This window comes from Oncorhynchus mykiss, chromosome 20 (genome assembly GCF_013265735.2).
Source record: "Oncorhynchus mykiss isolate Arlee chromosome 20, USDA_OmykA_1.1, whole genome shotgun sequence".
NCBI classification, from domain to species: Eukaryota; Metazoa; Chordata; class Actinopteri; order Salmoniformes; family Salmonidae; genus Oncorhynchus; species Oncorhynchus mykiss.
In genome coordinates this window covers 43570997-43587574 of record NC_048584.1, presented here as the reverse complement: position 1 = coordinate 43587574, position 16578 = coordinate 43570997, and the positions used below count along the sequence as shown (strand labels likewise).

Genomic DNA, 16578 nt, shown 5'->3' with positions numbered 1-16578 from the left:
CAGAGGAAAAGATTGCAGTGAGCCTCAAAAGAATCCGGACAACAGAAGTTTTCTGTTTTGAACTTTGGAGTAGAGCATCGGTCAAAGGAGTCATCTCAGGGGTGACGACAGATGTTCAGGTTGAATCCCTGACGAGAATTCCTGGTGTGATTAGTGCCCGGCGTCTGACCCCGCTTGGTGAATGGAGAAAAAAGATAAATAGCAAATACCTACATATGTGAACCTTGGTTAGGTAAGATACGCTGTAAGAGCTTTCGTCCCCAAACTATTACAGTGTAAGAATTGTAAAGGATTTGTCCATGTAACAAGTGTGTGCAGACAGTTTGAGTTTGAGTTTATTTTTACAGGGACAGTGCACATTAATCAACGTTTCAGTAAAAGTGCCGGTTTTAGCCAGCCAGGCTAATTTTCAACCGCAGTCCCTGGGCAGGTTATTAAAAACAATTACAATATAGACAATAGCAGCATAGAACAAGCAAGACACAGACGGAGTATAATTGAAGAACGAACGGTGTGTAGAAGGACGACAGTGTTGCAATTTTGGTGTGGATCATGATCCCGAGTTCCTGGAGTGCCCTGTAACAGTAAAGGAGATTGAGGTGGCAGAAGTTAGAGCGATGAATCAACTCTCTTTAATGTGGAGGCGATTCAAATAATTGAGAAAACAAGTGATGCTAGGGAAGATATGGTAGTGGGCGCACAACAGCCTGCAGTAAATGTTTGCTGCCAGGCAAAAGATACCCCGTTGTGTTAAAAAGGTGGATTTTGTGGCGTTCATTTCCACAGTTATAAACTGTACCACACAAGTCTCAAGGGGATTGACGAAACCGGACATTATTGTGGCCGCGGTAGAAAAGTTTTTGGGACTGAAGGATTTTTACATCTGATGACTTGCAAGGGGTACTGGTGCCGGAAGACCCGCCCTCCTGGGTTCCCCTTGAGCTTGTTTACGGATCCGATCTGTTTTATTTTTATATTTTTTACATCATTTAAAAAAAAATTAAGTTTATTTTATTTATTTTTGGTATTTTGTTCCATTTTTGGGAATCCTGTTTCCTGCGTACTGTAGGTGGCAGTACGCACATTGAATTGTGCGCTCGCCAACATACCATAGAAGAAGAAGACTTCCGCGTTTCTGTTCAGCACACAGGCGTGGTAAAAAAAATGGCAGAACAAAATTCAGTGCCGAGTGATCTTTACAAGCATGTATATTCATTTCTACTAGAGAACAAGTTTACCAAGGCTGCTCAACACTTCATCAAACAAGCTAAAGTGGTAGGCGCCATATTCTGTATCTCTATTTAACGGTTGTTTTTGTTTACCGTTTAAGCTAGCTAGGTGAGCTAACGAGCTACGCAGGAGGTGCACGCCGTGGCGCTAACACGTGTGATGCCAACCCACCAAGTTTGAATGAGAATGCACTTTTTTTAATATATTTTTAATGTTTGACGAGTGACGGGTGTATTTTTTCTTTAAACGTTTGCTTTTTATCAATTGCTCTCGTTGAATTATTGGACCAACTACATAGTTAGTTAGCGAACGTTGACATATTGAAATAAAATGTCTCTGGCTAGCCCGCAGGCTAAGAAATGCATTGATTCCTGCCCCGAAGAGCCTTGGTTTACAGACGACTTCTATAGCCTGGCGTCCTTGATCAACCAAATCTAAACCAGTCGTCTGTAAACAATGGCTCGTTGCAGGACGAAGCAAAGAAATGGTTTGTAGTGATGTACAGGTTAACTCATAACCTGCGTGGGTTTAGGGTCATGACATATTGTGTGGATTAAGGGTGGGCGTGCTGATTAACGATACACACACAAATCCACAAATGTATCTTTCTTGTGGAATTTATATCTATACACTACATTTTGAATTTGTCTTGCCTTATTTTTAGGCTGTATGGCATTAGTGCTGTAAACTTACACGCCAATCACTAAATACTTTGAGGAATTTGCAGAACAATTAAGGACAATGTCTGAGTTTAATTCTGTAACAGAAAAACTGCGACATGGAAAGTTGAAGAGGGACAGAGAAGTAATGTTTGGGAAAGATTTAGTTAAGTGCTAAATGAGGACGATAGCCGTGAATGTTATGTATTTCGACAGTCACAAGAGAGGGACTTCAAATCGGCCTATGGCAAGTTCAGGGAACTTTAGTTTACTGTTCAGATGTGATAAATGGAAATCTGGACACTGACTGTAGGTCTTTAACCTCTCTCCTTAATATTAACGCCTGTAGAATTAAACATTACTTGCAGTAAAATGATTCACCAAATGTAGGCAACATTTCAAATCAAATCCATTTTGACTCCGGAACGGGAGTGAAAAAAGTGATTTATTTCATCTTAAGAGTTAGCTGATAGTATTTAAACGTCATAAAATATTGCATCCAAGCCAAACTGAAATCTTATCAGAAACATGTCTGGTTGTTTTTACAGCTTTCTATTTCCTAACAACCGTTCACACTGATGATGTTTGGACATTTTGCACAGAAAATCTTTACTGTTTTTAGTTATTGCATTTTCTCCCCAGTCCCTGAATGTCTTTGCTCCTTGAAAGAAGCAGAGATGACAGAGAAATTTACCGATGTCAAATAGATTGAAGCATTCGTTTCGTTCTATTAGATTTTTTACATTATTGTGAGGAAAAGAGGTTGATTTAGTCTTCTGGGGCAACATATCTAGTTTTTGACTAGTTGACTATCCAATAGCATCAAAAATGTCTGAAATTATAAGCAGAAAAGTATCTAAATTGGCTCCCTCAAATCCTGAACCCTGTGTCATAAAATCCTTCTGCCGTCTCTGACTGGAGCCTACAGTGGATTTTCTACATCAAATCCAATTTTATTGGTCACATACACATGGTTAGCAGATGTTAATGGTCACATACACATGGTTAGCAGATGTTACTGGTCACATACACATGGTTAGCAGATGTTAATGGTCACATACACATGGTTAGCAGATGTTAATGGTCACATACACATGGTTAGCAGATGTTAATGGTCACATACACATGGTTAGCAGATGTTACTGGTCACATACACATGGTTAGCAGATGTTAATGGTCACATACACATGGTTAGCAGATGTTAATGGTCACATACACATGGTTAGCAGATGTTAATGCGAGTGTAGTGAAATGCTTGTGCTTCTAGTTCCGACAGTGCAGTAATATCTAACAAGTAATCTAACATTTCCCCAACAACTACCTAATACACAGGAAACCTAAAGGGGAGAATGAGAATATTTACATATAAATATATGGATGAGCGATGGCCGAGCGGCATAGGCAAGGTGTAATAGATGGTATAAAATACAGCATATGATATGTAAACATTATTAAAGTGGCGTTGTTAGCGGGTAATAGGATCGGATGGGGGCTTGAGATTTTCCCCATCACATATAGCCAGGCGGTTGGGTTATTAGTGACTGGGTGAATAAATGTCCCACACAACTAGTTTGTTGCTATCCAGATGAACTGAACGTGTCGGCCCTGGCATTGGCATTGCTTGTTTTATGGGTAGATTTGGATTGTAGTTGGAACATTGATAACATGACTTAATGGAAAACTTGACTAGTTGCGTTATGCCGGTCGATGTGTCTTCCATGCACGAGAAACTTGTTTGTAGCTAAAACATTGTTCGGCGTTTCTTCCCGTATCAACACGCAACACGATGGCTAGAAACCCGCAAAGACAATCAACTGATTTTGTTAACCTTTCTTCCTTTTACAACAGCCACCCCAGAATGAGAAACACGATGCCGGTCTGCTTGACATATTCAACTTCTGGGTGAAGTAAGTAGTTCGTACATCTGATTTCATTCCTTCAGTGTATTGTCCCCCACTTGGCGGGAATGACAACCTGTATATTACAATCCTCCATTTTTCCCAGAGTTCCTGGGGGCTAAACCATGAACCTCACGTGCCTTTGTGTAATTTAGTGTAAATGGATCAGGTGGTTTTCTTTTTGTGGCTAGTTTTGAATGCCACTCACTGCTCTTGTTTGTGCCGTTCTCATTTTCAGGTCTCCTGAATCTAAGAAACGGAAGGCGCTGCCCAACGGTCCTGGAACAAGTGACAGGCCGTCTGCTAAGAAGGCAAAGACTGCGGAGAGCTCCAGTGAGGAGTCGAGCAGTGAGGAGGAGGAAGCTGCGGCGCCTGCCAAGGCCACACCCACAGGTTTGCGCTCGTCCTTTAAGTATATCCCATTTAGCAGACACTTTTATCCAAAGCAACTTAGGGTAGTGCGTGTGTAAAGTACATACGGTCTTTGGTATTATTGTCCGTAGCGACGTTTGCTAGTTAGGAAGCCAGCCCATTGAGAGAACATTGCATTGTGGGTTTTGTAGTCTTGAGCTGCAACAGATTTGCACAAAGATTATCCATGTTGCTAACCAACCTTATTATAACACAAAAAAAACATTGTTCTCACATATTAGTGTTATTAAACACTGTAGATTAAAGGAATGAGTGGTTTTGTTTGTTCGATTTGCTTAACGGAAACAATCTGGCCAGGTTATCAAGTTTTGAATGAGTTAACATGGCACAGGTTTGTCGTGATAATCGTAACACTATTGCACATGCAAATTATGTGACTTGTTAATAAGCACATTTGTACTCCACTTATTTAGTCTTGCCATAAGAAAGGGGTTGAATACTTATTGACACAAGATATTTCATCTTTTCATTTTTTTAAATGAATTTGTAATCATTTCTAGAAACATAATTCCATTTTGACATTATGGGGTGTTGTGGGCCAGTGACACAAAATCTACATTGAATCGATTTTAAATTCCGACTGTAACAAGAAAATGTTTTCGAAAAAGTCAAAGGGCTGTGTTTCTCTAAATCATGTCCAAACAATTGAATTAGCCACAGGTGGATTCCAAGTTGGTGTTACACCTCAAGGATTATCCACAGGTGGATTCCAAGTTGGTGTTACACCTCAAGGATGATCCACAGGTGGATTCCAAGTTGGTGTTACACCTCAAGGATGATCCACAGGTGGATTCCAAGTTGGTGTTACACCTCAAGGATGATCCACAGGTGGATTCCAAGTTGGTGTTACACCTCAAGGATGATCCACAGGTGGATTCCAAGTTGGTGTTACACCTCAAGGATGATCCACAGGTGGATTCCAAGTTGGTGTTACACCTCAAGGATGATCCACAGGTGGATTCCAAGTTGGTGTTACACCTCAAGGATGATCCACAGGTGGATTCCAAGTTGGTGTTGGCGTGTCAGTGATGGGGAGGGCAGAGTTTCCCTTTTTTGTTCTGTTCCATGATGAGGTTTTGTATCGTTACCAGCTACGGCGGCCGAGTCCAGCAGCAGCGACGGGTCCAGCGACGAGGAGGCCGCAGCGAAGGTACAGGAGCGCTGTGATGTCTTAACGACAACGTCACGTTTAAAATAAAATAAAAAGTTTTTATTGTCACGTTAAAGGCTGATGCTGTTTACAGAGCTGTAGGAGGACGAATGAACAAAATATTTGTGTGTTGAAGGCAGCTTGTTGTTGAAACATTCGTTTGAAATCTGCTCCTCTTCTCTGCTAACAGAAGCCTGCAGCAGCCAAAGCCCCAGTGAAGACCCCTGTCGCTGCAGCAGCCAAAGCCTCAGTGAAGACCCCTGTCGCTGCAGCAGCCAAAGCCCCAGTGAAGACCCCTGTCGCTGCAGCAGCCAGGAAAAAGGACTCCAGCTCGAGCAGTGAGTCATCTGAAGATGAGGCTCCAGCTAAATCCCCTGTGGCTAGTGAGTACATTGAACCTTTGTTTAACCATCTTTACGACAGGGTTTCTTAAACTTCTTCGGCCTGGGAGCCAAAATGAGAAATTCAGTGTTTTCCTGGGACCCACGCTCATGAAAACATAACCCCCTTTAGTGGGACATTAGTGAGACCCCCTCTTGACGGGGGGGAGAGACATTTTTAGTTTTATTAAAGTTAATTTCCTGAAAAGATAAACAACGTGCTCGACTCCACCTAACATAAACTTAAATTGGGTGCTGGTGTATATAATCCAAAGAACAGAAGTAGCACAGCACTCTGGTAAATAAACTTAAATTGACATATTTTTATTGCCTCACGAACGTTTGGGGTTTGAGTCCTTCCTGAGCTAGGCCGTGGCAGTCAATATCACAACACACAGGTAGGCTTCATGATACATTCCAATCAAGAGATCCCAACAGTTTAATTTCCTACAATTCTACCCATTTTGCCACGGAGCGGAGAGATTTTCTCTCTGCCACGGCTTAGCTGAAGAAAGACTCACACCCCAAACGCTGCAGTTTTTTTTTTACAGATAACTTATGCCGTTTTAATGATATCTGAGTGAGAGTGAATAACAAAATCAACGGGGGTCCCATTCCTCAGGGCAGCTGCCTGGGCCCCTAACTTTTCTCAATCTTTACTAATGACATGCCACTGGCCTTGAGTAAAGCCAGTGTCGCTATGTAAAGTTGAAGTCGGAAGTTTACATGCACTTAGGTTGAAACTCATTTTTCAACCACTCCACACATTTCTTGTTAAGAAACTATAGTTTTGGCAAGTCAGTTAGGACATATACTTGGTGCATGACACAAGTAATTTTTCCAACAATTTACATACAGATTATTTCACTGTATCCCAATTCCAGCGGGTCAGAAGTTTACATGCGCTACGTTGACTGTGCCTTTAATAAACAGCTTGGAAAATTCCAGAAAATTATGACAAAATTATGACATGGCTTTAGAAGCTTCTGATAGGCTAATTGACATAATTTGAGTCAATTGGAGGTGTACCTGTGGATCTATTTCAAGGCCTACCTTCAAACTCAGTGCCCCTTTGCTTGACATCATGGGAAAATCTAAAGAAATCAGCCAAAATTGTATAACTCCACAAGTCTGGTTCATCCTTGGGAGCAATTTCCAAATGCCTGAAGGTACCACGTTCATTTGTACAAACAATAGTACCTAAGTATAAACACCATGGGACCACGCAGCTGTCATACTGCTCAGGAAGGAGATGTGTTCTGTCTCCTAGAGATGAACGTACTTTGGTGCGAAAAGTGCAAATCAATCCCAGAACAAGAGCAAAGGACCTTGTGAAGATGCTGTAGGAAACAGGTACAAAAGTATCTATATCCACGGTAGAACGAGTCATATATCGACAACCTGAAAGGCAGCTCAGCAAGGAAGAAGCCACTGCTCCAAAACCACCATAAAAAAGCCAGACTACGATTTGCAACTGCACATGGGTACAAAGATCGTACATTTTGGAGAAATGTCCTCTGGTCTGATGAAACAAAAAATAGAACTGTTTGGCCATAATGACCATCGTTATGTTTGGAGGAAAAAGGGGGAGGCTTGCAAGCTGAAGAACACCATCCCAACCGTGAAGCACGGGGGTGGCAGCATCATGTTGTGGGGGTGTTTTGCTGCAGGAGGGACTGGTGCACTTCACAAAACAGATGGCATCACGAGGAAGGAAAAGTATGTGGATATATTGAAGCAACATCTCAAGACATCAGTCAGGAAGTGGACAACCACATGGACAATGACCCCAAGCATACTTCCAAAGTTGTGGCAAAATGGTGTTGTCATCCAGAGTTCCATTTATTGTCTTAGCTATTTGACTTACAGCAGGTTTTTAAAGGACTGAAGAATTAGGTCTGCTTTGTTTTCATTTTTGCAATGGCAAAAAAAATGATATGCTTGTACTGTCACGACCTTACTTGGGTCCGTGACCCATACTTTTTAAGAAATGCTGCTTTACGACAGGATCACAATTTTATAAGCATCTTTTCAATCAGGTCAGCTTCTTACTGTCTTACTGACTGTTCTTCTTGCTCTGTAGAAGGAAAAGCTGCAGCCGCGACCCCTAAGGCAGGGACGACCGCCAAAGCAGCAGCTCAGAAGAAGGCTGAGACCAGCAGCAGTGAGGACAGCTCCAGTGAAGACGAAGCTCCCGCTAAGGTACTGAAACTGATCCACAACACACCACCACCTCACCTGAGGTGTATTCATTAGTTACACACCGTTGCAAAACATTTTGCACCGGAAACAGGAGTCTCTGTTGGAGAAATTGATGTAGGTCCCTGTTTCATTTCGTCTTCCGTTTGCATCCTAGTGGATACATCCCAGGACAGCTTTCTGTTTGGTTGCGTATGCATCCTAGTGGATACATCCCAGCACAGCTTTCTCTTTGGTTGCGTATGCATCCTAGTGGATACACCCCAGGACAGGTGTTCAAGTTACCATGGGAGCTGTGTTGCCAGTTTCCATCCCTTCTTGCGGCTCAGTATCTCCTTGATCTGTCAAACCAGCCTTGTGTGCCGTGGTCATTCGATGCAGAAAGGGACTATATATTGTGGAGTGAATGTTGAATATTTTAGGGGGAAATGGAAGAAGGAAAAAAAAAAAAACTAGAACCGACTTCAACCGTGAAACTCATTCATAAAATATGTAGATATTATGAAGATGTGTAATTACAAAAAAAAAACTAAAATCTACCACTGCACTCTTCATATTTGGTTTGAGTTAAAATTCCTTCATTATTTTGGCATGTCCACAACGGCAATTAAAACCACACATTTACGCCTTTCGGCTGCTATGCTTTCTTCAGTGTCTTCAAAGTCACCAGATAAGGGAAAGCTTTGCTTCCACTACTGACCCAGTCTCTCCTAACAGACCCCTCCGGCTAAGACCCCTGGTCCCGTCAAGACCCCTCCAGCTAAGACCCCTGCTAAGGCAGCCGAGTCTAGCAGCGATGACTCTTCTTCAGATGAAGAGGAGACTCCTCCCAGCAAGAAGGCCAAACCAGGTGTGTGTTCATGTCTAGTAGTATAAAACTGTGTGTTAATTATCTATCTGTATCTCTATATACCTGATCACAGGTTATTAGGAGAGTGATTAGACCGAGGCTTATGACCAATAAGTAGGCTTATTGTTCGGCTTTGGAGCCGTTTACCCGCCTTGTTCTGCCGTGTACCCGCCTTGTTCTGCCGTGTACCCGCCTTGTTCTGCCGTGAAGCCGCCTTGTTCTGCCGTGAAGCCGCCTTGTTCTGCCGTGAAGCCGCCTTGTTCTGCCGTGTACCCGCCTTGTTCTGTCGTGAAGCCGTGTACCCACCTTTATTTACAGTTGAACCACATTCAGAAAGTATTCAGACCCATCGGCTTTTCCCACATTTTTACGTTACAGCCTTTTTCTAAAATGGATTGAGACTTATTTATTTATTCTACACACACTACCCCATAATGCAAAGCAAAAACAGTTTTTTTGAAATTTTTGCCAATGTATTAATAAATAGAAATACCTTTATTTACATAAGTATTCAGACACTTTGCTATGAGATTCGAAATTGAGCTCAGGTGCATCCTGTTTCCATTGATCATCATTGAGATGTTTCTACAACTTGATTGGAGTTCATCTGTGGTATATTCAATTGATTGGACATGATCTGGAAAGACAAGGTCCCACAGTTGACAGTGCAGGTCAGAGCGAAAACCAAGCCATGAGATCGAAGGAATTGTCCATAGATTGTCCATAGATTGTCCATAGAGCTCAGAGACAGGATTGTGTCGAGGCACAGATCTGGGGAAGGGGAGCAAACCATTTCTGCAGCATTGAAGGTCCCCAAGAACACAGTGGCCTCCATCATTCTTAAATGGAAGAAGTTTGGAACCACCAAGACTCTTCTTTGAGCTGGCCGCCTGGACAAACTGAACAAACTGGGGAGAAGGGCCTTGGTCAGGGAAGTGACCAAGAACCTGATGGTCACTCTGACAGAGTTCCTTTGTAGAGATGGGAGAAACTTCCAGAAGGACAACCATCTCTGCAGCTCTCCACCAATCAGGCCTTTATGGTAGAGTGGCCAGGCGGAAGCCACTCCTCAGTAAAAGGCACATGACAGCCCGCTTGGAGTTTGCCAAAAGGCACCGAAAGACCATAAACACGATTCTATGTCTGATGATAGGTTGACAAGCGTCACATCTGGAGGAAACCTGGCACCATCCCTACGGTGAGGCGTGGTGGCAGCATCACGCTGTGGGGATGTTTTTCAGAGGCAGGGACTGGGAGACTAGTCAGGATCGAGGGGAAAGATGAATGGATCAAAGAACCTTGATGAAAACCTGCTCCAGAGCGCTCAGGACCTCAGACTGGGGTGAAGGTTCACCTTCCAACAGGACAACGACCCTAAGCACACAGCCATGACAATGCAGCAGTAGCTTTTGGACAAGTCTTTGAGTGGCCCAGCCAGAGCCCGGACTTGAACCCGATCAAACATCTCTGAAGAGACCTGAAAATAGCTGTGCAGCAACGCTCCCCATCCAACCTGACAGAACTTGAGAGGATCTGCAGAGAAGAATGGGAGAAACTCCCCAAATACAGGTGTGCCAAGCTTGTAGTGTCATACCCAAGGAGACTCAAGGCTGTAATTACTATTTCCTTTTTTTTTTGTTTATATTTCCTAAAACTTCTAAACCCGTTTTTGCTTTGTCATTATGGGGTATTGTGATGTCATTATGGGGTATTGTGATGTCATTATGGGGTATTGTGATGTCATTATGGGGTATTGTGTGTAGATTGATGTTGGGGAGAATCATTTAATCCATTTTAGAATAAGGCTGTAATGTAACAAGGTGGATTAAGTCATGTGGTCTGCATACTTAAGGTACTGTATTGATATAACACCAACTATTTCCTGCATTAGTTGAACCCCATGATTTACCAACAGCACACACACACTATTTGTTTTTAGCGCTCTGTTCATGCTGATGCCTCGTGTGTGTGTGTGTGTGTGTAGGTGAATACAGTGCAGTTCCACCCCCTGGAGCTGCCGTAAAGAAGGCCTTGGCTCCTACAGTGGCCAGGAAGGCCAAAAAGGACCGCTCCTCAGACAGCAGGGAGGAGGAAGTGTCAGGTAACAACTACTGAACCCCTGGGACGTGTCAGAATACCCATACTTACTTTTTGGGGGTATACGAAAATAGTTTTTAGAGTTTTGAAAATTATTTTTGACTTTTCATCGAGTAGAGTTCCTGGCGTACTGTTGAGGAAGAGAATCGTCTTTTCTCCCTTATGACAACAGCTGATAATCAGGATAAGGGAAGCTATACTTCTATACCGAGAAGGTGTCATCTACACATGGGTAGTATGCTGATATTTGTTGCTTACTACTTGTGTTTTTAGTAAACAGTGCATTCTATGTAGTACTATTAGTAGTAGGTTTAGTAAGTGGTGGTGGCGGTTGTAGTGAGTTGCGGCTGTTTTAGTAGCAGGAGTCAAGACAGATTTTGGACAGTTCCCTCGTCTCCTTTTCTAAGTGGTGATCCTGTCTGAACATTGAGTGCTCTGTGTCTTTACTAATGCAAAGCAGAACGTAACATTAGACAGCTTTACATGTGATACATGACTGTCTACCTACTTTCCTTTAGTTGAATGCACCGAATGCTAGTCTCTCTGGATTAGTGTCTTCTAAATGTCTAATGTCCGCTTTTATCATCAATAGCTAAAGCATCCCGATGAGCGATCTCTGACACTACGTTATTCTCCTCTGTTAAAGCAGTCCCTGTGAAGTCTACCCCAGCAAAGACTGTGACCCCTAAACCTGCTGCTGCTGCTAAGAAGGCCGAGTCCAGCTCTGAGAGCTCAGGTAGGTTCTGGACGTAGATTCTAAAGGTTCTAGACCTTGTTTTTAAAGGCTGTGGATTGTAATTGGCCTAGACCTAGGTTCTAAAGGTTCAAGAGCAGGGTTTCCCACCTTCAGTCCTCCAGGGCCTGGTTGCGTAAAACATCCTGTGTATTCCTTAACTCTTAGAACTACCCCTCCCGGATCCGGGAGAATTGTCATCAACTGACACTAATTAGCATAACGCAACGGACACAAATATTACTAGAAAATATTCATGAAATCACAAGTGAAGTATAGTGGAACACAGCTTAGCCTTTTGTTAAGGGTTTACCTTAAGGAATAATTTCCCCTTACCTCAGGAAATTGTTTAATTAAGGATGTTGCATAGAGCTGCTCAGAAATTTCTTTAGGATCATTTAAGGGTTTTATTGTAGTTTGAAGGAATGTACGGCAGTCTCTGGTTGCCACGCAGTCCCCGATAAAAATAAAATCTTTGTCTAAAAAAAATAAATAAAATTAAAATGCTAATTTTTCCATATATTGACACATCCTATTTATTCTAATCAAATCAACTATATTCACTGAGCTTGTCTGATGCTTTAAGCACACTGTTTGGTTACTTAAGACACAAAAATGTTCTAGAGGGAGTCCGAGCAGCAACTGATTTGTGCCGGGCCGGACTCAGACTTCCTGCACCGTACAAAAACAAGTTTCCCGGAGAGCGGCTGACCACGACTAGTGCCCGTTGTCTCTCCTCACTGCTGCAGCGACCACCACAGAACATCAGAGTGTTTATCGCACAGCCTCCGTGTTGCTGACTCTGCAACATCATCACAGACAGTTCTATACTGAAAACGTCTGTTTAACAAAATCCGTCATTTGTTTAGGAGAAACATTCCCTCAACCCTTGCTCTCTTTACGTGACACATGTTCGTTGCATACAATTGGCCAAAGACCTACTCACACCGGACCGGTATTGCTAGAGAACGTTGGTTACGTAATTTACTCCAGAATGTCTGTTATTCCGGAGGACGATTCCCGGCGGGATTACTTTTTCCCCTAGCTGCCCCCTGTAGTTATTAACCCCAGTACATGTACAGTTTTAAAGGAAGCCTGGAGGTTTTTACTCTTGGTGTGAAGATGCAGTACTTCCACATGTCCAGGTGATGGGGCCACACTGATAACTCCAGCTTGGTTCTCAAGTTTCCAAACCATACTAAACCTTAATTCCTTCAGTGTCTCCATAATATTTGAATTGATGAAGTGTGGTCATAATCATTAGGAAATTTTGGCGATCCGCAATAGATCCTAAATGCCATCAGATGGGAGCTCAACAGTAGATCCTAAATGCCGTCCGATGGGAGCTCAACAGTAGATCCTAAATGCCGTCCGATGGGAGCTCAACAGTAGATCCTAAATGCCATCAGATGGGAGCTCAACAGCACAACTGCGCATGGGATGCGTTTTAAGACTGAATGAGGAAGTTAACTTATAATTTTCTAAACCTTTAGGTCAGTTGTGTGCTGCTGCTGTTTTGCCATCTATGAACCGCAGGAATTGTATTAAATAAACATTCAATTCATACGCACAAAACATATTTACGAAAGCATTCGCTGTGTCGATTTGTCACATGTGGGCCAGGGTGCCACGAACTGGCGGACCACAAGCAATATTATTTGGCACTCCAAATTCATTATGAATATAAAAAAATAAAAATAAGGAAGTTACCCTACCTTTTAAAAATAAGGCAAAAGTTACATTTTTATTTCATTCCTGAGAGACACCTTGCAACCGCAGTGCAATAGGAAGGGAACAGCATCTGGTGTTAAATATACCTCCCTTATGTCTGGCACAGCAACAGACAGAGAAAACCTATACTAATCGGAGTAATTGATTTAAACAATAGTCTTCATATTAATTTGACTTTACAAACAAACGAGGGCTTAATTGAAGTCTTTCTTCAGAGTCTTAAGGCCTATATAAAATAACTGAACTGGCTGAAGTAGGCAATGAAGATTAACAGCATCTTTCAGTATACAAATATATCGCCTAATAGAAGTGATTTGTTTTTATTAGACCTACTTACAATTAACTGGCTAAAAATGTAGCATCCAACATAAAACAATAATTTAAAAGGAAAAAAAAGGCGAGGTCTGAATGTTTATTGCCGTTATCAACAGAACAAACAGAAAATACTGTCGGCTTGAGACCTAAATATCCCTGGATAAACACTCACAATAATGTTAGTATTTACTAACTACAGTCGTATAGGAATATAAATGATTTCCCTGACTGTGTGTATAGCTTGTGGTTAACGCTCCAATGTTTCGGCGTCGGCCTTCTGTCTCGGGGCTGGAAGCCATTTTGAAAGTTCCAAGGTTTATAATGACGTCTGACATGGAATTATTTGTAAACTGCGACATTTTCCTTGCAAATAAGACAGTGGCTTGGGAAAAGATGGTACATCTCTCTTCCCTGACACTTTGATTTCCTTTGGTCAATTGTTTTTTTTTGAGAGCGACATTTTTCTGTTGCTAAACGTTCTGAACGAATGTTGACGGTGAAAAAGTAGTCTACGTAGACCTGTTTCCCCCACCACCAATCAACGCGCAGAGAAATGGACCAAATTTGCAAACACCTGTCAATCTCAGACATTTGTCTCAAAACACAGGGATGTCGATTAAAACAGGACTAGTATTATCAGAGGGGAAAAAACATTTTAGGTTATTATGGCTGGAATTGTTACTGTCCTGCCATGTAAAAAAATTACTGCCATGGCAGATTCAAACGGAACAAGAATTACCGATGTGGTGTTTGGTGCTCGTGAGCATAATTACCCGACCAAACAAATCCAGTCCGAATAGGGATCAGTAGGGCCTGAGCATAACACATAACATTAAAAAAACTAACACATGCGACAGCAAAAATAGATGCAGAGGACGTAACAAACAAACTTGAAACGGGGAATATTTACAGGTTGCTCAGGAGGTAAAGGGAATGTTTGTGTGGAAAGTAAAATAATAAGTGCTGAGTGCATATAATGTGCTGTATAGATTACAATATAATATTTCTGACCGTATGAAACAATGTAAACAACACAAATAAATTATAAGCATACCAGAAAATCTAATGTGTTTTTTTTTAGTCTTTATTACAGCAAAGACTAAGAACAATTCTCATTCTTTCGTGACGACCTGATTCACTGACTGAACATCTCTCATCAGAGACAACTTCTACATTGAAGACCAGGAGAAACACATTGATTCAGAAGAACATAAGACATGTTTACTATAGTTAACCAATGTGTCTGTATTACTTTCTAGCACGTCAAGCTAGCTGACAGAGTAGGTCTGTAGCCATTGTTTAGCTACATAGCTAGCTAGCTGATGAATGTTTTCCTTTTGAAACCAGGCCAGAGGAAAGCAACATTCACCTCCACAAATGCTATTTACAGTGATATTCATACTAAATGAAGCACTTAAGGGACCTAATGGGCCTTAACTTTTTCACTTAATTGTAAGGGGGAAATTCACCATAAAATGTTTTGTTCAACTGACTTAAAGTTGAGGTGAAAGATTAGGGGAATATTGACTTAAGATGTTTCAGTACCCCCGAGAGCCACCTCGGTACCCTCAATAGCACACATTTGTTGTCGTCCCAGACAAACGCACCTGATGCAACTCCATTGAGGGCTTGATGATTATTTGTTGAGTCAGGTGTGCATGTCTGCTGGTCTGCTGTTGGGGTTACTGGGGAAACTGTTCGAGAGCAACGGTAAACACTTAAATCGTTTAAAAAAAGTTTTCCACATCTGGTTTGAATAACTAGACACAATCGTCAAGTTCGTTATACCTGGGGCGTATTCATTACACTGATTTTTTTTGTTTTTTTTTGCTTCCATTTGAGAAAAGTTTTGCAAAAGGAATGAAACGGCAGGAACCTAGTTGAATCTGTCCAATATAAATGTTCGTTCTAGTTGCGAAACGTTCTGTTTGGACTATTACAGCCCTGAGTTTGCATAACATTGGAGTTTTATTTTAAAGTTGAAGTTAACATCAGTCTAAATTCTTCTCTTGTTCCTCTCTTAAGACTCTAGCTCTGAAGATGAAGAAGCAAAAAAGGCCCCGGCTAAGGCTGCCCCGGCTAAGGCTGCCCCGGCTAAGGCTGCCCCGGCTAAGGCTGCCCCGGCTAAGGCTGCCCCGGCAGAAGATTCTTCCTCGGACTCGAGCTCAGAGGATGAAGAAGAGGTGACAGTGAAAGTGGCACCAGCTAAGGCGACTCCTACGGGGACCCCAGGCAAGGCTGCAGAATCCTCCTCTGACTCAAGCTCAGAAGATGAGAAAGAAGCTAAGAAGCCTGTTGCCAAGGCCACTCCTGCCAAGGCCACTCCTGCCAAGGCCACTCCTGCCAAGGCCGCCCCTGCTAAGAAAGCCGACTCGTCAAGCTCAGGTAAAATAGACGAAATAGGACTGAGTCATTTTTAGAACTGACTACTAGAGAAGACTGAGTTCCAGACTCTAACTCCTGTGTCATTGTCACGCCAATGAGTTGTGGTAAGACAACACAGAAAGATCTGGAACTCAAGCTGGGGAAGAACATGCTTGGCTTATTTCAATATCAACAGGATTTAAACAATGCAGTATGTTGCTAAACATACTCACCTTTTCGACGTCTGGATCTCCAGCTTCTCTGCGGTCTTGCGCAGGGCTTCTCTGCGGTCTTGCGCAGGGCTTCTCTGCGGTCTTGCGCAGGGCTTCTCTGCGGTCTTGCGCAGGGCTTCTCTGCGGTCTTGCGCAGGGCTTCTCTGCGGTCTTGCGCAGGGCTTCTCTGCGGTCTTGCGCAGGGCTAGTAGTTGGCTAGATAGACGTCACAAACACGAGAACTGTCAGACCTGACATCCATGTTGCTTTTATTCTCACCCTGTTTTAAGATGGTAAACTAAGCTGGAAGTTCACTTACCTTGTATGT

The 16578-nt window shown here is 42.5% G+C and overlaps 1 protein-coding gene across 15 annotated transcripts in view; it reads left to right on the top strand.

Moving 5' to 3' along the window:
- Nucleotides 1–1085: 1085 nt before the first annotated feature.
- LOC110499507 (nucleolar and coiled-body phosphoprotein 1) overlaps nucleotides 1086–16578 on the top strand; it is a 28083-nt gene continuing 12590 nt past the window's right edge. For 3 of the 15 annotated variants that reach the window (XM_036956394.1, XM_036956401.1, XM_036956396.1), the window contains exons 1-10: nucleotides 1090–1275; nucleotides 3738–3796; nucleotides 4026–4180; nucleotides 5311–5369; nucleotides 5560–5752; nucleotides 7833–7951; nucleotides 8666–8798; nucleotides 10783–10899; nucleotides 11542–11631; nucleotides 15700–16059. In XM_036956394.1, the coding sequence (XP_036812289.1) occupies nucleotides 1165–1275; nucleotides 3738–3796; nucleotides 4026–4180; nucleotides 5311–5369; nucleotides 5560–5752; nucleotides 7833–7951; nucleotides 8666–8798; nucleotides 10783–10899; nucleotides 11542–11631; nucleotides 15700–16059 (1396 nt within the window). In that variant the 5' untranslated portion in view covers nucleotides 1090–1164. Of the gene's footprint in view, nucleotides 1276–3737; nucleotides 3797–4025; nucleotides 4181–5310; nucleotides 5370–5559; nucleotides 5753–7832; nucleotides 7952–8665; nucleotides 8799–10782; nucleotides 10900–11541; nucleotides 11632–15699; nucleotides 16060–16578 lie in introns of all 15 variants that reach the window. The other 12 variants (XM_036956403.1, XM_036956404.1, XM_036956395.1 and 9 more) reach the window with 9 other exon arrangements.